A 27,170-nucleotide genomic window follows, 5' to 3' on the forward strand; every position below is an offset into this window, starting at 1 on the left:
TTTAGAGGGGACATGGTGCTGAAGCTGCATTTTTGTTTTTTGCTGTAAAGGCTGTATTGGAGGTGAAATAGCAGACCACAGTGAGAGTCCTTCACATTCATTGCTCATGTAAGAGCTGAGTTAGACAGCCTTTCAGTCATAGCTTTCCAACTACAGTATAATTAACACTGAGTAATCCAGAGCTGAAATGCATCCATCAGCCATCTTAAATATTAAATGAAATCAGATTTAATGAATAAAGATTTGTACAATCTTAAATTGTTTACGTATTCAAATATTTGAAGTGACTGTGCTATATTAATACAGGGTGAGTAAAAATTATGTTAACACTAATTGTACTGCTATGTATATACTTATATACAATTGTTTTGGACAATTTATGTGCCACATATGGTCCATGTGTTGAACATGATGGCGAACTGGTATATGCACATATGAAGTATGTTTTGTGAATAAATTGTTTCAGCCATTCAAATGTTAACATAATTTTGACTCACCCTGTAAATATATATATATATATATATATATACACAGTGGTACCTTGAGATACGAGTGCCCCAACGTACGTGTTTTTTGAGATACAAGCCGTCACTAGTTCGATTTTTTGCCTTGAGTTACAAGCCAAAATTTGAAATACGAGCCATCAAAGAGCTTATCGCCGCACATTCCGAGGAACTGACAATGGAAGACTTGACAGAACTACAGAGGCAGCAACATATGGAGGTTCTGCAGGAGATCGGTATTGCAGAGAAGCCAGAGGCGGAGGAGGTTATCTCTTCAAGTGAGATAAAGGAGTGTTGGCAATGTGGTAAAAAGTTTTGGAAAAGAAACACCCTGAAAAAGTTGCAACTGGTCGTGCAGCAGCGCTATTTAATGACACTTGCCTAACTTATTTCAGAAATATTCTAAAGGGGAGGAAGAAACAAATCTCCTTGGACAGGTTTCTATTGAAAAACTCTGCGAATGAAAGTGATGAAAGCGTGGCAAAAATAGAAAAAAAAAAAACTAGTGAAGAAGAAAATTAAGTTAAGCAAAAGTGAAGTGAAAGAAAAAAACATTACAATTCGCTAATCGGCTCTGCCAACATATGTTTATTTCTTTAGATTCTCTTTTATGTATTAGGTTTTATTTTGTTGGTATACAATATTTGTTTATTATAAATGCACTTTTTTTATGTTGAAAACATTTAACAAAAAATTGGGGTTGTTTTTTGGGTGTTGGCACGAATTAATCTTATTTCAATTAATTTCAATGGGGAAAATTGATTTGAGATACAAGCATTTTGACTTACAAGCTCGGTCACGGAATGAATTAAACTCGTATCTCAAGGTACCACTGTATATATACATGTATGTCATCCATTTATTTATTTCATTATTAATATTCAACAAATTTTGTGTTTTTCTACTAAATGAAGGTGAGGTTATTGGGCATTGAGATGTCATAGCCCATTGTCACCTGATTTAAGTTGTTTGCCACTTTTAACTAATTTGTAAAAGGTGCCTATAATTTTTGTTCGTGTGCCACAGTATATACCAGATCAACAGCTGCCAAATTGAAATATTAAATAAAAATATTTATAGCAAAAGATGTCATGTGAGGGTGGCACGGTGGCACAGCGGGTATCGCTGCTGCTTTGGAGTTCGCTTCCTGGGTCCTCCCTGCGTGGAGTTTGCATGTTCTCCCCGTGTCTGCGTGGGTTTCCTCTGTTTGCTCCGGTTTCCTCCCACGGTCCAAAGACATGCAGGTTAGGTGCATTGGTGATCTTAAATTGTGCTGGGTGTGTGTGGGCACACCCTGCTGTGGGCTGGTGCCCTGTCCAGGGTTTGTTTCCTGCCTTGCGCCCTGTGTTGGCTGGGATTGGCTCTAGCAGACCCCCGTGACCCTGTAGCTAGGATATAGCGGGTTGGATAATGGATGGATGTCATGTGACCTTTCGATTTCGTCAGAATACAATGAACATTTGTGTGGATTATTTCAGCTGTGGCCCATTTTTTTCCCCAACAGTCAAAAGGTACAGTTTCAGGTTGACTTGCGTGGTAAATTGTCTCCAGTGTCATTGAGTGTGTGTGACTGCTTCACACTTTTCACTCATCTGTGCCATGCAAGGACCACCTGGATAAGAAAACATATTGGCTGAGTTTCTGATGATGTAATTTAAAGAATAAAAGCCAGCGGTCACTTTTGTGGTGCTTGCCACACAAACCTTCAGCTGTTCATAGTTGTGTCTGTAGCCATCACATCGACAGTAGTGTATAGTAATTTAAACCTCTGATTTTTTTGATCATATCAGAAATGTATCATTAATTTTTATGAATGTTGTAATCCACCTGAAGTAAAGGTTAAGTGTCTGTGTGTCCATCCGATTGCTATGTTTTTGTCATTCCAAGTATCATAAGCATTTGTCATAATAAAATGCATTGTATATATCATTCCAATAGAAGGTGCATTACAAACATTAACACAACTTTTACGTATCCCATACCAATTTGAATACAATAGAGGTGTATTCATTACATTTATCATTCTAAAAGATGGCACGTCACAAATATTTGTAGTAATGCATTTTATTGCTACAAATGTTTGTGATGTGCCATCTGTTGAAATAACAAATACATTTTATTACTACATGCAGTACAAAATATATTTCAATAAACGGTGCACTGCACATTTTAATGCCGAGGTCTGCATTGGTTACTTTGATTTCAACTCAGCTTAGACGGGTAGCACAGCAAGTACAGAATAAAGTTTGATTGATTGATCCTTTAACTCAAGGTCTTTTCTTTTCAAACAGCTCAGCCACCTGCACAATTTACTACCCAATGTGCTAGCAGGCCATGTTTCCCAGGAGTGTTGTGCATTAATCGGAGGCCTCCATACACTGGATATGTCTGTGGCCGTTGTCCTCCTGGATTTGTTGGCAATGGACGCAGCTGCACAAAAATACCAGTTGCAGGTAAGAGAGAAACTTCAAATGCAGCAATAAAACAAGATTGTTCTGCATTCTAAATTTACTTTCCGTTTACTGAAATGATAGCTGCAAGTTGGTGCCCCTTTAAAAGACATGTAACTACCCTTTTGGAGCTAACATGTATTCTTCTCATCTTTCAAGAAAATGCTTAACTACTATTACCCAATAATAGTAATCTGGAATATCAACATTTGTGAAAGTTGTGGTAAACCTATACTATAAATTATTATTATGTTCACGGCAGTTGTCACAAAATCTGGAAATATTTGTATTTCTTCCTGTGTTTTAACTGCTTTGTCTAAGAATGTGATTTACTTCAGAAAAGGGTTTTAGTGGTAATTCTTTATGACATTTGCCTGTTATGTAATATGTATATGGTTATTTTTCATGTTTTAGTGAAATGGTAAATTTGAGGATCAGATGAAATCCATTACTCTTTTTACCTGCTGTCAAAAATGAACATGGTTATAAAATGAATTTTCAAACAGCAGTGAGTCTTTCACCTTTACTTTAAAAACAATTATGGTATGCAAATGAACCTATTATTATTGAAATTGTATTTGTCAAAAGGTTTCAATTGACTTAATTCACAGAGATCAAAGTTAGCTGCTCTGTTTTCCCATTGAGTACAATTATCTGATCATAGAGGATCTTCAAACAAGATAACAAAAAAAATCTGTATTTTACAAAGAGTACACCACATTCAGTTTATCTTAGTTTTTCCTCTCCTGATGGCTGTCTCTATTTCTCCTAGCTGTATAGGATTATATGTGCAACTTTATTCTGCATGGTTTTTCCTTCCCCATTCTAAAACATGCAGGTTGCTGATTTTAAATGGACCCAGTGCAGGTCAGCAGTAGTAGTAGTAGTACAACTGTCACATGTATAGAGTACAGTGACATTCTTAGTTTCATGTCTGACCATGCAACACATCATCTATTTCTAGAAATCATAATAAAAAAGAATACATTAAATGAATTTTTCAAAACAACATAATTTTTCTTTACCATCCTGTTGCTTTATTCTGGTAACTCTGCCTTTATAAATATTAAATACTTTTTTTTCTAGTGTTACAGAAAGCCAACGGTTGTTTCCAAACAAGGCGAAGGGCATAAATCATATGACTTGAACAGTAATTTAATAAGTAAGTGGTGAGATATAGGTGAGTGTGTCCTGTGACTGGCTAGTGCTCCATCCACTGTAGGGTTAGATGCTGTCTTTTGGGAATCCTCAAGTAGATAAGAGGGTTAGACATTGGAGTGATGAATGATGCTTTGTTTACTGTGTAATGTTACAAGTTTGGCATAGCTGGTTATCTTTGCTATTTCACAGTTCCATTATTTTGGTATAAAATTGCTACATAGGCTCTGCCTGGGTCTAGATTGCATATTCTGTTCCTTTCTGTGTGGAGTTTTCACCGAGTACTCTCATTTTACTGCTATATCCGAAAGATCTTCCCGATAAGTTAATCAGTGGCACTAAATTAGCCTAACATAGTGTGAGTGTGAATGTGAATGTGTATGTGAATGTGTCCTGCAATAGGATAGAGCACTACCCTGGGTTACTGTAGTACCAACCTTGCTGCCTATTGCAGTGGTTCTCAACCTGTAGGGCTGGCCCCCCTAGTGGGGCGCGAAGTAACAAAAAGGGGTTTCTATTGAAACCAAAACAAATTAACTTAAACTACATTCTGATACTAGAAAAATAAATATAGTTAGATAAATGTCAATAAAAGTTAAGTTGGTATAATAAAATATGCATCTATGATATATCATTACTTAAAAAAGAACAAATTGGTATTAGTTGGCTCCTGTCAAAAAAACATTAGGGGGGCGTGATTAAACCTGTTATGAAAACTCAGGTCGCAAATACTTAAAGGTTGAGAAATGCTGGCCTACTGGAATTGTTTATTTGGACTTCATACTGAAATACATGCACTGTAAACTGAGATTTTGTCTGATATATCACATACTAAAATATGCACAAGGTATGCTGAGATATTGTCTCATTCACTATACGAAAATACTTTTAATAGTAAGCTTGACTGTTTCAGACCTGTGACGTGCTTAAATTCACTTAATTTGTCACATATTGGCACTCAAGAAAAAGCTGAAAAAGTCAAGAGGGTTGTGATTTTTTTCTGTATTGTGCTTCCTTCAGAGCAGTATCTAGTCTTGCACAAGTACATCACTCCCACTGCCACTATGTTGAGATATTGTACCAGAAGAATCTGTTCAGTTTTACTTTACGGATAGACTTCATTGAATCAGTTCACTTATATATTTTGTTTTTTCTTCATTCAATTTTGTTCTCAAAACAGCTTAATCCAATTCATGGTCTTGCAGAAGGGGGTGTTCAATAGTATTGGATGCAGCCAATCTTTGCATTATTAGGCTCTAGAATGGAACCAACTTATGTTATGTTGCCGAGTCAAGTCAATTCAAGTTGGGGAACATGCACTTGTACAGTTTGTTGCCACGCCCACCACACGACAAAACAACCCCCCAAGCAGACACGCAGTCCAGTCCCACCCTCTGGAAATGACCCTCCATCTGCCGCAGCCAGGTGTTAATTGGTCCAGCCACTCGGGTCCCCAACAATGAGGATCCTATGAGCCAGATCACCCTCGGGGAAACGTGCCACATGGCAGTAGTGCCGTAACTGACGCTACCTCACGATGCAGGTAATGTGCCTCATTTGGGACTCCATGAGCAACCGCTCATACGACACAAAGTCAAACCAACAGTACCCAAGTATTTTTTGGAGAGACGGTACCAAAGGAGTCCAGTCTTTGTCTCAGCTCACTGGATAACGTCCATGTCTCGCAACCATATAGCAAGACAGGAAGCACCAAGACACTAAAGACTTGGATCTTTGTCCTTTTGCATAGATATTGGGAATGTCACACACCCCTTTCCAGCGACCTCATGATCCCCCATGGTCTCCCCACAAACAGACACACTGCTGATGACTGTGCCAAAGAGGTCATTAAAGGCCTGGATCTTGGTTTTTATCCAGGACACTCACAAGCCCAGACGCTCAAACTCCTTGCTCACTCTCTCGAGAGCCCCGATCAGAGCCTCCATTGACTCCGCAATATGTTGTCTCAGGATACAAATACAATGTCTAAGATCTAAAAAACTGGGAAATATTGGAAAAAAAAAAACTTTTCCAATACCTGAAAAGGAAAGCTTACTGAATGCAAAGACTTCCAGAGAACTATTCTGATCCCAGTAGTTATGATGTGCTTTAATGTATTTTTTCCTTCATCCTTTATAAATAGATATGTTACATCAATTTGAATCTTATCAGTTTGCCAATACAGTTAAAGGCTTGATTCAAAGATGAAACATTAATCCGCCTGAATTGATTATACATAGTTAACAGCAGGAGAAGTAAAACAGACAGAGATATTCATATCTGTTTCCACATGTACATTGTCACAAACACATTCTTGCATTTATCCAATGGACTAGTGAGAGTGGTATAATACAAACAGCATTTGATGAATATCAACACAGTGAATACAGCATCATATATTAAATGCATAATCAGACAATATGTACAAGAAATACTCAGACAGACGACAGAATGTGAATCTTCCACATTCTCATCACACACAGTGCTCTAGTATTACAGACAAATGGTGCCCTCATCAAATTTGCTGATAGTGCACGGTTGTTGGATCTCTGCTTTGTCAGTGACAAGGATGAGGATATGAAGGATGTTACCAGATAGTGCACATAAAATATATTTATCTTGAAAGTAAGGAAGTATAATTAAGTGACTATTGATTTCAGAATGAAAAAGCAAACATAAAACTAAACTGCTCATCAATAACAATAACACAATAGATGTAGTTTAGGAGTGCACATACTTGAGTACCATTATGTCAGGTTATTATTGTGGAACTCCATTATTAATGTAAAATCCTTTAGCACAACTAAGTAATTTTAAGACTGATACAACAAGTTTAACACTATTTTAAACCCATGTAGATGGTGTGTACCTCTGCTGTATTCAGTGCCTGGGAAGAGCAGTGACAGTCCAAAGCAGAAATAAATTAAATAAGATTATGATGAAATATGTTTAAAACTTTATAGAAATTCATTAAACAGAGAATATTGTCCGGTAATATTCTATACTACAAACTGTTTTAAAGAGGACAGTTAACTGGGTCAATGCTATTAGACTTAATTTAATTACAATACACAAAGTAGGAAACCAAATCAACTAAAATATTTCTGCTTCCCTTTGATCAATCTTTGTTAGATGTCAATTAGAAGTACTGTACTAATTACAGTATGTTGGTAATGTAAATGACATGTCCTATATAGATAGATGTGTCTGAACAAATGGCTTATTTAGTTTCTTGCTGGGATATCTCAATTCTTAGTTGCATCTAGCTTTACAAGGTTCCCTCAGCAGTAAGTAAAACAGGGATAAATAAAAACTCTTTCAGAAACACATTATATTCTACAGTTTTGTCAAGTCATATGGGTTCCCAAATCTGAAATGCCAAAATCTGAAACTGAAACCACTGTTGGTTAGCTGCAATGATAGTGTAGGAGTCGGTGAAAGGTTGAAATAATTGGCAGCTACGTATCTTCTTATATAATATGCTACCATGGCTGTTCGTTTGTCTGTCCAGGATTTTAAATCACCTGTAGCTCGCAAACCGTCTGACCTATTGACCTGTAATTTGGTACACGTATACTATGTGATGTCTACTATCCGCTTTTGGGATGATGATTGACCTCCAAGGTTATTTCTCTTTTTATTTTTATTTTATTTTATTGTAGAATCAACTCTTGCCAGCAGCCAGCATGGTTGCTGTGCGGTGCATGCGTACGGGCGCCATTCTCATCCCTACCACCTTAGCCGTCACTTCTCCTACTTCTTCATATCTTAAATCATTCTTGAAGCAGATTGAAGACTTAAGTACCAGCTTCAGTGAAAAATTAAGGAAAACGTCCAAAGTAATTGCAACACAAACACTGACTTAATCAGTTTTAATGTGAAAGATGCTGATGACAGAAGAGAAGAAGTGGGCCGCTAGGGTGGAAAAAAGAAGAGCTGCTCAGGAAGCAGCAAGCGCATCAACCTCTGAGCAAACAAATGCTAAATGTACAGAGAAAGAGGATGAAAACTATGAATGTTTAAGTCAAGTGGTATGAAAATATGAATTGTATGCATTTGAAGGAAACGTGTTACACCCATCAAAAGGAAGTGAAAAAGACTGTTGTTAAGAGAGTCGATAGAAAAAGAGCCACAGAAGATGCAGATTTCAGTATTCAAAACACCCAAATCAGTAAATGTGACTAATGGCACCAGTATAAAAACATGTACAAGGTTGCACAGCATCCACCTTCTATCTACACATATTCTAAATGAATAACTAAAGGAAGTTAACATTACTTTCTAACTGGAAATGCAAACATGCTATGACAGAATATAGCTGTAGCGCTTTAATATACAGTATATAAAAGACCACAATACTTATCTAAACTCTATTTGCTGTTGTTATGTCATACAGTGATGCAGTAGTTAAAATAACAATAACAAAAAAACATTGTAGCCGACAGAAGCAGCTTTTTTAAGGTGGGAAGCCAGGTAGCTGCAGTGGTCTACAGGTGTGTCTGTCTGTCTCTACTGACGTTGTGCTCATTTCAATGTACAAATTAATCATTAAGCTTCAGCTACCTTCTGCTACTGAGATCCTGAATCGATAGCAGCTCTTTTAGCTTTTTATTTTCTCAAACCCCCACTATTTCTATTTTAAGCGAAAGGAGAGGATGAATTGAGGGTGGGTGTTTTACGAAGATGCAAATATGAAAAGTATTCTAAAATCTGAAATTATCTGAAATACGAAATACTTCTGTTTCCAGACATTTCGGATCAAGGATGTTCAGCCTGTAGTAAAAAAAAAAAACATACCAAAAGGTCATATCCAAAATGAGCAAATAAAGAATGTCTTTTCTCTTCTACCAGTGAGAAGGTGTTCTTGCTCAATTTTTTAGCTTTCATACTAGCAAGATCAATGGAGAACTTAAACCTAAGGATTCCAAACAGTACGTGATTCTCAGGAGCTCTAAGTAAATATCTTGCTTTAGAGATACCATGCCAGTTGGGCTGTTACTTCCTTGACAGAGCACATGTTCAATACCTGTCTGTTGTGATCATGAAAGCAGAATATGGAGAAGGTTTCTATGTCCTATCATAGAGATTCTCTTTTTATCTTTCCTCTCTGAATCTTGTACCTTAGCTGGATAACCGCTAACCAACACGGTTTCTTATCCTTCAAGAGGCATCCTCACAGTTACATTTCTCTCTCAAACTGCTGCCATTGCGACATACAAGTTCTGCTTTTTTGGAAATTTAATAATGGCTAGATGATCATACAGTAACTGAATGCACAAAAGACTACCAAGCAGAACTTGATGCTCATGCAACAGGAATATACTCAGTAATCGAGTATCTTAGAAATAGTCAGTGGTTCCTGGACAGATTTAAGACTGCACTGAAGTATTTTGAGTTAACGTATAGAACAAGTAAATCTGTGAAAGGTTACACATTAGTTTCCCTTCACATCAGGTAAACGGTTTTGTGTTTTCTTTTAAATAAAATGAATGTATGTATTTTAATACATTCTTGTTTATCATGGCAGTGGGAAGTGGCATCCTGTTGAGTGTTGGTTGCACAAGTAAGTAAGAATTTCACTGTAATGTGGACATATAAGGATACTATTATACTGTAACTACAATTGTTACTAGTGCATATACCAATAAGCAAGACAATGGACACTAATTAATTAACTGAAAAATTCAGTCTACCGTGTACTCAGGCACTTTCTTCAAGAAGAGCTTATGAAGAAGTCTACAGATCCAGACACCATAGTTGGATGCAGGCACTAATCACTAATTAGACATGATAAAACAACAATAACAACTTTTATTTATATAGCACATTTTCAGACAAAAGATGTAGCTCAAAGTTCTTTACAGGATGAAGAAAGAGAAAAAAGACAAAATACTGAAATAAAATTAGGCAATACTAATTAGCATAGAATTAAAGGTAAGGTCTGATGGCCAGGGAGGACAGAAAAAAAAAACAAAAAAAAACCTCCAAATGGCTAGAGAAAAAAATAAAATCTGCAGGGGTTCTGAGGCCACAAGATCACCCAGCACGTAGACATTCTACCTAACATAAATGATCTAAATCAGTCCTTGTGGTTTTCAGGCATCACATGGAAGAATTTGATGATGATGGTCATGTGGGTCTCTGGCCTTTAATCCATCAATGTAGGGACTGCATGGTGCTTTCATCAAATGGTGGTGGTGATGCAGATCACCACCACAGAAAACCAGAAAAAGAACAGCAGAGAAAGTAGGGGTTAGTACGGATTTCTGAGCCACCAAGAATGATAATGATAATTAAATACATATACAGAATATCAGGGTTAAACTAAAATGAAGCTATGCTAAAATAATGGGGTTTTAGCAGTTTTTAAAGTGCTCCACTGTATTAGCCTGGCAAATTTCTATCTGTAAGCTGTTCCAGATTTTAGGTGCATAACAGCAGGAGGCAGTCTAACCACTTCTTTTAAGTTTAGCTCATGGAATTATAAGCAGACACTCATTTGAAGATCTAAGGTTACAATGTGGAGTGTAAGGTGAAAGACTATTCGGAAATATAGGATGGAGCTAGATTATTTAAGGCTTTGTAAACCATAAGCAGTATTTTAAAGTCAATTCTAAATGACACGGGTAAGCAATGTAGTGACATTGTGATGTGCTCGGATTTTTTTTCCTAGTTAAGATTCTAGCAGCTTCATTTTTCACTCGTTGCAATCTATTGAGGTATTTTTTCGGTAGTCCTGACAGGAGTGCGTTACAGTAATCTAGTCAACTAAAAACAAAAAAGTGTGAAATAATTTCTTAGCATCTTGTAGAGTTATAAGAAGTCTAACTTTTGCTATATTTCTTAAGTGAAAAAATGCTGTTTTAGTAATCTGATTAACATGTGATTTAAAATTTAGGTTAGAGTCAATAATTGCCATTAAATTCTTTACCTCTGTCTTGCCTTTTAATCTTAATGGATCAAGTTTATTTCTAATACCCTCATTATATCCACTTTTGCCAATCACTAAAATTTCTGTTTTCTCCTTATTTAGTTTGAGAAAATTGCTACTCATCCATTCAGAAACACAAATAAAACATTGTGTCAGTGAACCAAGAGAGTCAGGGTCATCAGGCACTATTAATAAATACAGTTGTGTGTAGTCAGCATAGGTGTCGTAGCTCATGTTATGCCCCGAGATAATCTGACCTAATGGAAGCATGTAGATCGAAAAGAGCAGCGGACCCAGGATAGAGCCTTGTGGAACACCATATAGAATATCATGTGTCTTTGAAGTATAGTTACTTACCTGCCAGGTAGGACTCAAACCAATTTAAGACACTGCCAGAGAGGCCCACCCATTGACTTAGGCAATTTCTAAGAATATTATGACTGATGGTATTAAATGCGGCACTCAGATCTAAGAGGATGAGAACAGATAGACGGCCTCTGTCTGTATTTACCTACAAGTCATTTACTACTTTAACAAGTGCAGTTTTTGTGCTGTGATTTGATCTGCAACCCGACTGAAACTTATCAAGAATAGCATGTTTATTGAGGTGGTCATTTAGCTGCATAATGGCTGCCTTTTCTAGAATTTTACTTAAGAAATGCTGGTTAGAAATAGGTCTAAACTCACTGGGTCAGCAGTGCAAAAGGAACATACCACCAATGAGTAATCAGTGCAGAAATATAATGCTGCCATATGAATAATCTTTTACTGGCTTCAGTACAAAAGGTGGAAGTCACGTGTGCCAAGCACCAAAAGAATACCAGAGGCTAAAGTGCTTGGTTCCAACATTGAACAACTGCTGTTAAAGAGTTATATTTATGTTATATGCCTTCCCTATCCTTAAGATAGCTGAGACATTGAATTGTACAATGGAAACTTGGCTTCACATGAATATTTAATTAGTTTGGCCGTTTTTAATTGAAATAAAGTGCAGCAGAAATGTTTTTTGTTCTTTTTGCAATCTGTTATTCCAGTTTTGTTTGTTCTTTCTTGCAGCACCACTGAAACATGTTTCACTGATTCCAGGAGTTAACAAATTTAGAGCTAATGGTACAGAAGATGTTGCTCAGCCCCTTTTATCTACAGTACCTTCAATGGATCAAGAAGCAGAAGCTACAACCTCAGCTCCTCAAAGACATTTTCAGCCTGTCGATAGTGAGCTTCAGAATGCTCAGCAAATGACGCTGCTTCCTAATAACATTAATAATCCAGCTTCAGGCATTCAAAACAGTAAATTGGTCAATGATTCTTTTCATCTTCAGATGACAACAGTTAGTAAAAACACCATGGGCAGTGAGTTGTTAGAAGATGTTAAAAAAGGAGGTTTTTCACCAAATCATAATGCAAGCTTTAAATTTATTACTGTAACCAAAAGACCATCACAAACACAAATGTCAGATCAAAGTCAAGGTTTTGCAGTTTTCCTCTCTAAGCACCCTATTCAGACCTCATCTTCTGGAATACAGAGAAAGACCATAACTATGATGACTACAAGATCTATGCCTCAATTACCTTCTAAAACTAGAAGTCCACAGACATCAGCCTTGACAATGGCATTTCAGTCATCACCATATACTTTGTCTGATCTTTCTGATGCTAGTCTGTTGGCAAGTCTGATGAAAATTACTGAGCAACCTGTGGTTCCACCTCAGCGGACTACAGCTAGAAAACCATATACTTCAGCGATTAATGTTGTGTCTTCCCAGCAGATATCATTAACATCACCATCAAAACATTTCATAGTTACATCCAGGAAAGGTGGCTGTGCTGACATGCCGTGCTTCAGTGGGGTTCACTGTGAGCCCACTAATGAGGGAGACTTTAAGTGCGGTGTATGCCCTGCCGGATACACTGGAAATGGAATCACATGCAAAGGTAGAATTATTTTATTTACCCTTCTAAATTAACTGTCGAGAACAATGATAATTGTGACTTTGAAGTGCATTTCAGAATTTCTTCTATATTTCTACTGTCTTACAAAACAATATCATAGTTTGAATTCAGAAGGAAGTAAAGGTGTTGCAGAAAATACTCAGTAAATAAAAAAGCGTGCAGTCATGGTTATATACAGTAAGTCATACTTCTTAACTCCAACTCAAAGAGACTCACGGTGGGAGCAGCAAGGCTGACCATAGCAAGTCTGATCAGCTCCTGTTATCACTTAGGTTCATCATATATGTATACATTTCAATCCCACCCATGAGCACTCAGATAAGAAGTACATTGTAGCAATACCCCTTTGCCATTAAATAACATCCAAAGGTCCCAAAATAGTTAATCATTAAAAGTCCTGTCTGAACATTTCATTTACAGAATAAAACTTCTTATATGTAAACTGTTATCACAGTACAAAACACCAAGTTAAATGTTATACGTGATCTCAATTCCTAATATAAAAAGTGCTGGTACAAATGAAGTCAGGATGCTTTAGCATAACAGACAGGCAGTTTCAAGCACCTTTTTCTTTTCCCTTACGAAACACAAACCTTTTATCTCTACCATTACTCTTCTGTATCTCACTGGAATTATTGACTGCATGTTTGTTAGGCCTACCGCTTAGTAACTAATATCATTATCACGTGCAATGTTAAAAAAGCTTGTAACTTTGACCTTAATATACCTTTATTTAATGTTTGACTGAGGTCATTACCAAAAATCACAAAATTATGGGTTAATCTATTCTTTAAAACTGAGTATCTCATTCATCATTACACTGTAAAAGTGAGTCAAATATTTGTAAATTCCTGTCGTCTGATAAATCATTTTATACATGTGGCAATCTGATATACAGTATAACTGCTGTTTTCTTCAGACATTTGCTTTATATTTATACAGTGCAATAGATCTACAAAAGTGAGATTATGTCTAGTGATTTTTGAAAGAATAAAAGGTATTATTCATTTTTATAGAGAACAGAAGTTCCCTAAAAAATGTAAGTGATTTTTAATGTTTGTTTTACAAGCTATCTGTCGTTACCCTTGTGGGAAGAATATGGAATGTGCTGCACCTAATACGTGCCGTTGCAAGACAGGATACACTGGTCACAACTGTCATATTGGTATGAAGATTTGTTTACTCTTAAATATACTGTGTTGCAAAATGTCTTTATTTATTTTAGCACATCACAGTTGTAATATGAACATTGTATCCATCAATCTACTTTATGTTGTCGCATTTATGGTCAACAGAATCACAAGACACCTTACAATGCAAAAATTAGGCTATCAAATGCCTGTTTCAAAAAGAAAATATTTTGGGACCAATGACAATGTTTATAATAATGTCAGTGAATTATTGGTTAAGCTTTTTTATTTATTGGTTAGATGGACTAATATTATGCAGATATGTAACACTTAAATATAGTTCTTGCTTCTCAATAAAACTTTAATATTGTGGGAGTATTCAATCATTCACATGTGCTGATCTAAAAATTAGTTTATATTCAGTTGGTTTCACCCCTAACTTTCTGCACACTTTATCGTGTTCAATATTTAATTTTAAATGGATAAATTTGCTATTTTTGACCATAACCTGTTTTCAAAAAGTTTTGCAAATTATTATTTACAAATATTCAGACCCTTTGCTGCAGTACTCCAAACTATGGTCAAGTGTATCATGTTTGCTTTAATTATCTATGAGATGTGTCTAGAATTTGATTAGAGTTTGCCGGTGTCAAAATGAATTGATTGGACATAGTTTAGAAAGGCACACACACGTGTATATAAGGTCCCACAATTCATATAGCATGTCAGGACAAAAACCAAGCCATGAAGTCCAAGGAACTCTCTGTAGGTCTCCATGGTCAGATTGTGGTGAGGTACAGATCAGGGTAAGGACTTAAAATAATTTCTAAAGCTTTGAGTGGTCCCCAGAGCACAGTGGCTTCAATAATTGTGAAATGCAAGAAGTTTGAATCTATCAGGACTCTTCTTAGTTTTGGCCATCTGACCAGAGTAACAGTGCCATGGTCAGAGTGGTGACCAAGAATTAAATAGTCGCTATTATAGAGCTACAGACGTACTTTGATGTGATAGGAGAATCTACCATCTCAGCAGCACTCCATCAATCAGGTGTTTATGATAAAAGGGCTAGACTGAAGGAAGTCATTCTTGAATAAAAGGTATGTGGCAGACTCTTTGGAGTTTGCTAAATGACATTTAAAAGTCTCTGGGTCTCATGCGATAAAAATTAAACTCTATGAGCAGAACTCTAAGCACTATGTCTGACACAGTTACTGCTCATAATCTGCGTAAAACCATATATATAATGAATTATGGTGGTGATAGCAGCATTATGCTATGGAGGAGCTTCTCAGCAGAAAGGAAAGGAACACTTGAGGGTAGGCCAAATACAGAGAGGTCCTTCAAGAAAACCTGCTCCAGAGTGCACATAACCTCAGACTAGGGCAACAGGTAACTTTTCAGCATGACGATGACCTGAGGCATACAGCTAAGACAACACTGGAGTGATTTTGGGGCAAGTATCTGTACTTGAGTGGCCCAGCCAAAACCAGGATTTAAACCCCATAGAACATCTGTGCAGAGACCTGAAGATGGAAATTAACAGGAGCTTCCACTCCAATCTAATGGAGCTTGAGAGGACCTGCCAGGTAGAATTTGATAAACTGCCCAAGTCCACACATTCAAAGCTTGTAGAGACTTACCCAAGAAAACTTAGAGCTGTAATTACTGAAAAAGAGGTTTCTACAAAGTACTGAGTTAAATGTCTGAATACATGTATACATGAGAGATTTCAGATTTTGATTTTTCATAAATTTGCAAACCTTTCTGAAAACATGCTTTTACTTAGTCATTATGGGTTGCTGAGTGTAGATTGATGGGCAGAAATGAAAGCTTATACATTTAAAATTAAATCTACAACATAATGAAGTGTGCAAAAGATGAAGGGGTGTGATACCTCCTGAACCCACTTTGTAAATGTTAGAAAGTTTTTCTTCATGCAAAGAACCATAGACACATGAAATAACTGAGCAAGTGGTGTGGTGAAGAGTACGACTTTACGAACCTTCAAATCTCGACTTCATATTATTTCACAAAACCTATGTGAATAGGATGGATGAGTTTGTTGGATCAAATGGCTTGTTCTCATTACGGTCATTTTAATGTTCTAAAGGGTTCATTCACTCAAAGTTGATAATCATTAAAATTATATATATATATATATTATATATATATATATATTGTAAAAGACGAAGCAAGAGACAACATAAAGGTTTGGTGTTTCCGGCCCCGTATACTGTAGTATTTGCCACTGCCAACAAAAACAACAGGTCATGTACATGAAACAAAACAGTTTCCCAATGCACGACACCAGTGATGGCGTTGGCGGTAATTTTATGGAGGAGGAGCCGGAAGTGGAGGGATGCTGGGAAGGAACCGTGGTGGAAGATGGGACTGATGACGTCAGGAGTAGTGGACGGAGGAAGGGCGGAAGTAACGTGCTGCGGGAAGAAGGAGGCTTATGGTGGCGGAGCGTCTTTTTTTCTGTAGGAAATAAGAGGAGAAAGGTTAATACCCCGCCACTCCCTGCCGGCAAATGTCTTTCTGAGCGTATTAAGGTCCGTCCGCAGTCCCCTACTCGCGCGTGCGTGAAAATATATATATACTGCTCAAAAAAATTAAAGGAACACTTTGAAAACACATCAGATCTCAATGGGAAAAAGAAATCCTCCTGGATATCTATACTGATATAGACTGGGTAATGTGTTAGGAACGAAAGGATGCCACATCGTTTGATGGAAATGAAAATGATCAACCTACAGAGCCCTCAATTCAAAGACGCCCCAAAAATCAGAGTGAAAAAATTATGTGGCAGGCTAGTCCATTTTGCCAAAATTTAATTGCAGCAACTCAAAATTGTACGCAGCACTTTGTATGGCCCCTGTGTTCTTGTATACATGCCTGACAACATCGGTGCATGCTTCTAATGAGATGACAGATGGTGTTGTGGGGGATCTCCTCTCAGATCTGGACCAGGGCATCACTGAGCTCCTGGACAGTCTGAGGTGCAACCTGGTGGCATTGGATGGACCAAAACATAATGTCCCAGAGGTGTTCTATTGGATTTAGGTCAGGAAAGTGTGGTGGTCAGTCAATGGTATCAATTCCTTCATCCTCCAGGAACTGCCTGCATACTCTCACCACATGAGGCCAGGAATTGTCGTGCACCAGGAGCCACTGTACCAGCATAGGGTCTGACAATGGGTCCAAGGATTTCATCCTGATTCCTAATGGCAGCCAAGGTGCCTTTGTCAAGCCTGTAGCGGTCTGTGTGACCCTCCATGGATATGCCTCCCCAGACAATCATTAACCCACCACCAAACTGCTCATGCTGAATGATGTTACTGGCAGCATAATGTTCTCCATGGCTTCTCCAGACCCTTTCACTTCTGTCACGTGCTCAGGGTGAACCTGCTCTCATCTGTAAAAAGCACAGGGCACCAGTGGTGCATCTGCCAATTCTGGTATTCTATGGTGAATGCCAATCGAGCTGCATGCTGCTGGGCAGTGAGCTCAGGGCCCATTAGAGGACATGGGGCCCTTGGGTCACCCTCATGAAGTCTTTCTGGTTGTTTGGTCAGAGACATTCACACAAGTGGCCTGCTGGAGGTCATTTTGTAAGGCTCTGGCAGTGCTCATCCTGTTCCTCCTTGCCCAAAGGAGCAGATACTGGTCCTGCTGATGGGTTATGGACCTTCTATGGCCCTCTCCAGCTCTCCTAGAGTAACTGCTTGTCTCCTATAATCTCCTCCATGCCCTTGAGACTGTGCAGGGAGACACAGCAAACCTTCTGGCAATGACACGTATTGATGTGCCATCCTGGAGAAGTTGGACTACCTGTGCAACCTCTGTAGGGTCCAGGTATCGCCTCATGCTACCAGTAGTGACACTGACTGTAGCTAAATGCAAAACTAGTGAAGAAACAGTCAGAAAAGATGAGGAGGGAAAAATGTCAGTGCCTTCCGCCTGTTAAACCATTCCTGTTTTGGGGGTCATCTCATTGTTGCCTCTCTAATGCATCTGTTGTTAATTTCATTAACACCACAGCAGCTGAAACTGATTAACAACCACCTCTGCTACTTAACTGACCAGATTAATATCCCATAAGTTTCATTGACTTTATGCTATACTCTGATTAAAAAGTGTTCCTTTAATTCTTTTGAGCAGTATATATATAGTAAGGTTTCTTAACTGTCTTGGGACTTTCAAATGGGACAATACTGCGAAGAGCATCCCGAAGCGTGATCACCAAGTCTGTGGAAGACTGCTTATCTCTTCCCGGGGCAACCACAGGCTACCAGCGTTGCAGCGGCTTGCCACAAAAGCAAATCAAAGCCGACCGCAGTCTCGTTATAAGCGCCTGTCATTGATGGGTGATGCAAGGAACATTACTAGTATTACTTGGCCACTAACCTGGCCATGACCCTGGCTGATTGCTGTGTCTGTATATAGGAGAGTGGTAGATCCCACTACATTAAATAACAATGCTGTTCCTGTTTCAAGCTGAATAAAGTTGGTTTTGCTAAAGTACTGAGACTCAGCCTCATGTTTATATATACAGTATATATATATATATATATATATATATATATATTGTAAAAGACGCAATAATAAACAGCATAAAGTTTTGGGGTTTTCTGGCCCTGTATATTGTAACTGCTCCACAATTCAAAAAACAAAAACTCTGGTCCAAATATAAACACAAAACAGGTTCATATTCACGACGCCATTCTAGGCGTCGGCGGCCATTTTATAGGGGAGGAGCCGGAAGTGGAGGAATGCTGGGAAGGAACCGTGAGGGAGGATGGGACTGATGACTTCAGGAAAGATGGTGGAGGAAGGGTGGAAGTAGACGTACTGCGGAAAGGCTTATGATGGCGGAGTGTCTTTTTTCCTGGAAGAAATTAAAGGAGAAAGGTTAGTACCCCGCCACTCCCTGCCGGCGAACATCTTCCGAAGCGGTTTAAGGTCCGTCCGCGGTCTCCTATTCGCGTGTGCGTGACAATATATATATATACACACACACACAGTTGTTCACTTACTTGAAAAGAAAAGGTACAAAAAAAGTGCATGCATGTTTAGAAAGGATCATTTGAGTTCATGCTTTCTTAAATGCTTTTTCTTTTAGTATTGCTCATTTCCTTACCAAATACATCCATGCCTATGAAGCATTTATTTTACAGGCATAAGATTATGTTGCTTGTTACAAATATACTAGTGCATCAAAGCATCATGAAACATCTTATTTACTACAGTAAATGTCTTATCAAATTTCAAGGGTGCAGGTAAACCTTCTTGCCCCAAACTCAGTCATTCCTTAGCTTTTGTTCAATCTCCAGTCAGGTTCTGGTGAATCATTTACATTGAAACATTTGAAGAATCTATACAAAAACTACAAAGAAATAAATATACACAGGACATACATGTATTTCTAGGTAGCAACCCTAAAATGTAGGTATGATCAAACTCCTATTCAGCTCATGTTGTCTAGTTTTATATGTATTTACTGTACATTTTTAATTTTGATTTCAGCTATTTGTAAACCGGACTGTAAAAATGGAGGGAAGTGTATTGCTCCAGAAATATGTGAATGCATGCAAGGATACCACGGAATAAGATGTGAGGACGGTAAGTACTACATGATTTATCTAAGTGTGTTTGGATTCTTTCTTACACTGGTTTTGTGCTCAGGTAGTAATGAGGTGTACATTTGTATTTGGTCTTTTTTTGTCCAAGCAAAGCCAGAGAGTGATGTAGATGACAATAAAGCCTGAGGCTGGCAAATTTATACTGTCAAAGAAATGAATTGTAAATATTCTTACCAGAGACAAAGATAATGGACAGTAAGTCAGTTGGAGTAATACTTTTAAAACACTCACACAGTTTTTTCCTAAATTCATTTTTTCCATTACGGTGTACCAAAGATCTAGATCCTCTCCATACAAAATGGGATTCCAGTCAATTTCAGAGCATACTCATCAATCCACCAACACTATCTCCTATAAAGCTAATGTAGAGCCAACATTTCTGGAATGTAGCAGCAAGCCAGAGCTCATACAGTGGGATGCAAAAGTTTGGGCAACCTTGTAAATAGTCATTATTTTCCTGTATAAATCGTTGGTTGTTACAATAAAAAATGTCAGTTAAATCTATACTAATAAAAGGCAAAGCCCTCACTGACTGACTGACTCTCTGACTCACTCACTCATTTATCACTAATTCTCCAACTTCCCGTGTAGGTAGAAGGCTGAAATTTGGCAGGCTTATTCCTTACAGCTTACTTACAAAAGTTAAGCAGGTTTCATTTCAAAATTCTACACGTAACGGTCATAACGGTCGACAACATCCGCCATGTTGAACTTTCTTATTTATTGCCCCATCTTCACGAAATCTGGTAGGAGGCTTCCCCGCGCTAACCAAAACCGATGTGCGTACTTATTTCGGTGGTATGACGCCACTGTCGGCCGCCATATTGAATTTTCCAAACGTTACTAATTCTCCAACTTCCCGTGTAGGTAGAAGGCTGAAATTTGGCAGGCTCATTCCTTACAGCTTACTTACAAAAGTTAAGCAGGTTTCATTTCGAAATTCTATGCGCAGCGGTAATAACGGTCAACGATGTCCACCATGTTGAACTTTCTCATTCATGGCCCCATCTTCACGAAATTTGGTAGGTGGCTTCCCTGCGCTAACCAAAATCGATGTACGTACTTATGTCAGTGGTATGATGCCACTTTCGGCCGCCATATTGAAGTTTCCAATGTCACTAATTGTCCAACCTCCCGTGTAGGTAGAAGGCTGAAATTTGGTACTTATTTCGGTGGTATGATGCCACTGTCGGCTGCCATATTGAACTTTTCAACAGTCTTTGTTACTTATTAAGAAATTTGATACGCGGGTTTCCCAACGCTAACTGAATCCTACTTACGTACATATATATGTCCATAGCCTGCAGCTCGGTCACCGTGTGAAGCGGCGTTGGGTCCCCCATCCAAACGCCTCCCACGTTGTTGGCTGCCTGCCTATATAAGGCCGTCCGTTACTCCAGTCTCTACCTTCCCTCCTTGCTTCGCCACGGGATTCACGTCTCCCTGCTGATAACTACAGCCTTTTTATTTAATCCACAGCTTCTTCGCTGTTTTATTGTTCATTTATTATAATTATAGTTATTGTGTAGGTATTTTAGACTTACTTTACATTGTTCCAGTACCCATTTCCTTTATCATTCCAACCGTACCCGCATTAACATGTCTATTGAGGTAATCACCATCGATCAAAGAACTGTCACTTACCAAGTGGATTTCAGGCCCGGAGATGGCACCTACCTTTTCCATTCTCTTTGTTACATATTGCACTGGCTCACTCTTGATATCGGAGGAACTCTGTGTCTTATGTATTGAATGACTGGGACAGGTTCAAGGTGTGGACTGATGATGATACAGGAGATAATTATACTACACAGGAGCACTATAAGAATGAAATGCTTAAGCCCTTCACCTATGGTTCTGCATGTGAGTTGATGGCTGCCGCTGAATTGTTCGGTTGTCGCTTTCAAGTGTACCGAAATGGCCAAATATTTTACACCTTTGGACAACCGCCAATGCCTCTTCTACATCTTAGATTCACAGGTGACAATTTCAGTAGTGGACACTTTGATGTTTATGAATGTTTAAACTCTCAAAAGCTGGATGTGAAGTTATCGATGAAACTGGTTGTATACTTACAACGCTTGACAGATGCCGAATGTCTCTTCAACACAAGTCCTACAAATACCGTCGTAATTGAAACAAACCATGAAACTCAAACCGATTATGACAGCAGCAATCCAAGCTGTGAGATTTGAAACAAGATTACTGTTCACAAGGCCAACTGTATGTTGCATGCTTAAGAGTAAGCTCAGCGCACAGCTTGGTCATATTACAACCGGAGGGCCGAACTCACAATGTAGTATACAAAGAGCTCCTTAACAAATAATTATTGGTATATTTTCCCTCAGTTTAAAAAGATTAAAATTTCTTCTTAATAAAATTTTTAAGGCAGTATTTTGCCGCTGCGAAGCGCAGGTATTTTGCTAGTATATCATATAGGAGACACACACAGTGATATTTGAGAAGTGAAATGAAGTTTATTAGATTTACAGAAAGTGTGCAATAATTGTTCAAACAAAATCAGGCAGGTGCATAAATTTGGGCACTGTTGTCATTTTATTGATTCCAAAACTTTTAGAACTAATTATTGGAACTTAAATTGGCTTGGTAAGCTCAGTGACCCCTGACCTACATAGGTGAATCCTATAATGAGAAAGAGTATTTAAGGGGGTCAATTGTAAGTTTCCCTCCACCTTTAATTTTCTCTGAAGAGTAGCAACATGGGGGTCACAAAACATTTGGACACGCCAGCTTCATTTTGGAATAAGGTGCTGTGGACTGATGAAACTAAAATTGAGTTATTTGGGCATAACAAGGGACGTTATGCATGGAGGAAAAAGAACACAGCATTCCAAGAAAAACATCTGCTACCTACAGTAAAATATGGTGGTGGTTCCATCATGCTGTGGGGCTGTGTGGCCAGTGCAGGAACTGGGAATCTTGTCAAAGTTGAGGGACGCATGGATTCCACTCAGTATCAGCAGATTCTGGAGACCAATGTCCAGGAATCAGTGACAAAGCTGAAGCTGCGCGGGCTGGATCTTTCAACAAGACAACGACCCGAAACACTGCTCAAAATCCACTAAGGCATTCGTGCAGAGGAACAAGTACAACGTTCTGGAATGGCCATCTCAGTCCCCAGACCTGAATATAATTGAAAATCTGTGGTGTGAGTTAAAGAGAGCTGTCCATGCTCGGAAGCCATCAAACCTGAATGAACTAGAAATGTTTTGTAAAGAGGAATGGTCCAAAATACCTTCAACCACAATCCAGACTCTCATTGGAACCCACAGGAAGCGTTTAGAGGCTGTAATTTCTGCAAAAGGCGGATCTACTAAATATTGATTTCATTTCTTTTTCGTGGTGCCTGATTTTGTTTGAACAAGTATTGCACACTTTCTGTAAATACAATAAACTTCATTTCACTTCTCAAATATCACTGTGTGTGTCTCCTATATGATATATTTAACTGACATTTTTTATCGTAACAACCAATGATTTATACAGGAAAATAATGACTATTAACAAGGTGGCCCAAACTTTTGCATCCCACTGTATTTCTAATGTAAGGCCTTGCTGAAACATTTTGTTTTATGTTCTGTTCCATTTTACTTAGATTTTTTTTGATTTGATATAATTTGTTAATCCCAGAGGAGAAATTGCCTTTTTGCATGACGTTTGAGGGTCAGAGAGCAGGGTCAGCCATTGTACAGCATCCCTGGAGCAATTTTCAGGTGAAGGACCTTGCTCAAAGGCCCAAAAGAACAGGATTTGAACTGGCAACGCTCTAGATACTAGTGCAGATCCTTAGCCACACAGCCACCACTCCATTTTATGTTAGAAGCCACTTTAGATCAGGGGCTCTTTTGCCAAGTAGCTCTCCGAGTCTGAGCTTCATGAATTGTATTGATAACATACTGTTGTAGTTGTGGTTTTTTATTGGAATGTATTTTGTTATTGCATTAAATAAATGCATTGTCACTCAAAATACTTATTAATCACTTCAGCAAAGAAAAGTAACATATTGTCACTGAATTTGTTTCAAAATGTATTGTTTTTATGTTCAACTGTAGCTCTGTGTGATCCAGCCTGTAAAAATGGAGGCACCTGCGTGGCCCGGAATACATGCTCCTGCCCTTATGGATTCCTTGGACGAACCTGTGAAACCAGTAGGTGATCAAACATTAATAAAGTCACCATTAAAGTAAAAGCAGAATGGCACACTAGTATTTTTAAAAGGGTTGAAGCAGTCTAGATCAGAAGTGCTGTTTTTTTACTTGTCTTATCTGTTCCAATGACTTATCTATTATTTAGTTGACACCTTTATTCAAGGTTACTTTACAACATTTGAGATACAATTGGTTACATTTCTTTTGTTTCTCTATTTGGAGCATAGGCATGTAAGGCACACAGGCAAGTTTGCTTGATATATATATATATTTTTTTCAAAATTAAAAACAGTTTATTGGTATACGTTGTAAAATGAAGCCACTCGACACACGTATAAAAGGTTTGGGGCAGCCACCCATATAATATTCCTAGCTGCAAAGGAGTCTTTTAAGTTTCAGCACTGATGTAATCAGTACGGAGTCCAAAACAGAACTGCTCAAGGGTTGAAAAGATGTTGGTTTTAAATGATCAAACAGGAAGTGACATATTAACAGGAAGTGATGTTGGTTGACCGGAAGTGATGTCTCTCTGACATCAGTCTGGGAGTCGGGACAGGAAGTAACAATCTTCTGGGCGCCGGAACTGGAAGTGACGTTTTCCTGGGCGCTGGAACTGGAAGTGACGTTCTTCTGGGCGCCGGAACTGGAAGTGATGTTCCTGATTCAGATAGGCTTTCCTGCGGCTGGTCTGCAGAGATAGCAAGAGAAGGTTTATTGCACCCCGCCCTCCCCTGGCCTGGCGTGGAATTACCATTACTTGGTCCACACAACGTCCTCCTATTCACACGTGTGTGACAACGTATACAGAAAACCTTTGCTAACTCTTTGGAGGCTGATTTTGTTTTCATCATGGCCATGCTGAACTTTTTTTTTCTGAAAATGAATTGCGTGTGAAAGATGTCAAAATTATTTATGTATTACTCAAATTGATGAAAACATACAAAGTACAAATGTATGAACATTCTATTCATTATAATTTTGAAGCTTATATACCACTCCAAGCAATTAATTTCATGCATCAGTAATTCATTCTGTTTGCAGTATGTGTTGCACTAATAGTGACATTAGTTTTTCTGCATGTTCCTACAGACTAATTGCATGGAGTCAATGGAGCTTCTAAGTGTAAACAAGTGTATTGACCCAAGCAATTCAACATTAATGAAAAATAAGACATCCAGTGTGTAAAACAGACAAAAATCCACTTTCTAACCTGCTTAGCCCTAAACATGGTCTTGGGGGTACTGGGGCCCATCCTAGCTAGCTTTAAGAGCAAGGCAGGAAGAAACCCTGGACAAGGTGCCAGTCCATTGAAGGGTTAACACACACACACACCACAACCATACAGTAGAGGAACTTAAGTACCACCAGTCCACCTAACCTGCACGTCATTGGACTGCAAGAGGAAACCGGAGCTCCCAGAGAATACCAACAGGCACAGGGAGAACATCCAAACTCTATGCAGGGAGCACCCAAGACACAAACCCTGGTCACCTTACTGCAAGGCAGTAGTGCTACCACTGCTCCACCATACCACCCATTCAGAAAATGTTTAACTTAATAAATACATTTAAACACAAAATAAGGGGCATCAACCCCAGTACATATTAGTTTGTCACCATACTTACAAATTCAAAAGAAGTCTCTGGAAAAAACATTTTTGAAATAATCAACAGGCTCAATGTTTGTAGTGTCTATCAGAACTCCACATATTGAAAGTCAGCTCCCAGTAATCAATCTTTGGATAGTCTACCAATATGACAGTCAAAGAACTTGTATTGTGATATTGCTGTCACTCACACTTAGGGATATTTTAGCAGAACTCTCATTCATCCTTTCTTCTGACTATGAAGAATCTGAGTCATCAGCAACATCCAAAACCTCTTCTGTAGAGTATTTCTTTTGACGAGAGACGGATAGTATATGATGCCATCCTATAAGAAAAATAAATGCCTTTGCTACCATCTAATGGATGCTTGGCCTTCCACCCTTTATGTTAACTTTTGTCGACACCCGTGTATTATCGTAGTATTTCCCTCTACTTACCCTTTACCTGTTTTCTCAAGGATAAGTGTTCTCATCATGTTCATTATTGGGTTAGTCTACTGTTGCACTTTAAGATGAACACACACATACATAGCTACACGCATACACACAGACCCTGACCACAACAGTGCCCCATGAATGACACACACACACGCTGATTAACCTCTAGCACTTTAAACCACACAAGTGCTTTAAGAATACCACAGCCTGCCATTCAGCACTTAAAGAGACTTGCTTATTATCAGCACGAACAACATACGATGTTTTAATGATATATCAGACCTAAATACTACTTTTGGTCTACAAAAATAAATTTAAACATACAAAGGCTCAGCATTCTTGACTATAGGCCAGTTATCAGCCAAGAATACCTTACTTTACGTACTGTTCCCTCAATTGAGTGGAACTCTCACTCGCAGCCTTAATAAACCTCACAGCACAGAGGTAATGGCAAATCTCCGGCGGAACCAGGTGCTCAAAGAAATCTAACTTATCACTCTATAGACATTAAGACGAAGCATAGAAATTTAAAAGCTGCATGGTATTTATTCCAGGGATAATAATAATACCACTTACCAAAATAAGACTGATAGAAAAGTCTGGATATATATAATATATATATATATATATATATATATATATATATATATATATATATATATATATATATATATATATATATAGTGGAGCCGACCCGGACACAGACAGGCGGACATGTTATTCATCACTACCACACGTATTTTATTTTCAAATATATACAATAAATGGTCACTCAGACCCAGTCCAAATAGTGCACAAACCCCAACACACACAGTCCTGGCCACACAATGCCTTCTTCTCAGGCCGCCTCCACACTCTCTCTCATGCCTCGTCCATCTTCCACCCGACTCCAGCCTTGAATGAAGGGAGACGGCCCCTTTTATACACTCCCGGACGAGCTCCAGGTGGTTCCCGGCATTCCCCTCTTGGCCACGCCCCAGCGTGGCGGAAGTGCCGGCTGTTTTCCCGGCAGCTCTCCGGTGTCCGTCTGATTCTTCCCCCCAGGTTCCTAGTGTGGCGGAAGTGCTGAGGTCACAAGTCCCCAAGGCATTGGGGCGCCTCCTGGCAGTGACCACGGGCCCCTACAGGGTGGGGCTTCCATGCCCTGAACCCGTGGCCCCCAAAGCAACTAGGACGGCGGCCCCCACG

The 27,170-nt window shown here is 38.6% G+C and overlaps 1 protein-coding gene across 1 annotated transcript in view; it reads left to right on the forward strand.

Moving 5' to 3' along the window:
* Window positions 1-27,170, forward strand: part of si:ch211-246m6.5 (von Willebrand factor D and EGF domain-containing protein) — a 387,263-nt gene that overhangs the window by 337,733 nt on the left and 22,360 nt on the right. Inside the window, exons 21-25 of the mRNA XM_039757371.1 lie at window positions 2,795-2,956; window positions 12,099-12,977; window positions 14,065-14,160; window positions 19,655-19,750; window positions 23,844-23,939. Coding sequence (XP_039613305.1) covers window positions 2,795-2,956; window positions 12,099-12,977; window positions 14,065-14,160; window positions 19,655-19,750; window positions 23,844-23,939 — 1,329 coding nt within the window. The remainder of the gene's footprint in view (window positions 1-2,794; window positions 2,957-12,098; window positions 12,978-14,064; window positions 14,161-19,654; window positions 19,751-23,843; window positions 23,940-27,170) is intronic.

The sequence above is a fragment of the Polypterus senegalus genome, chromosome 6 (genome assembly GCF_016835505.1).
Source record: "Polypterus senegalus isolate Bchr_013 chromosome 6, ASM1683550v1, whole genome shotgun sequence".
Classification (NCBI taxonomy): domain Eukaryota; kingdom Metazoa; phylum Chordata; class Cladistia; order Polypteriformes; family Polypteridae; genus Polypterus; species Polypterus senegalus.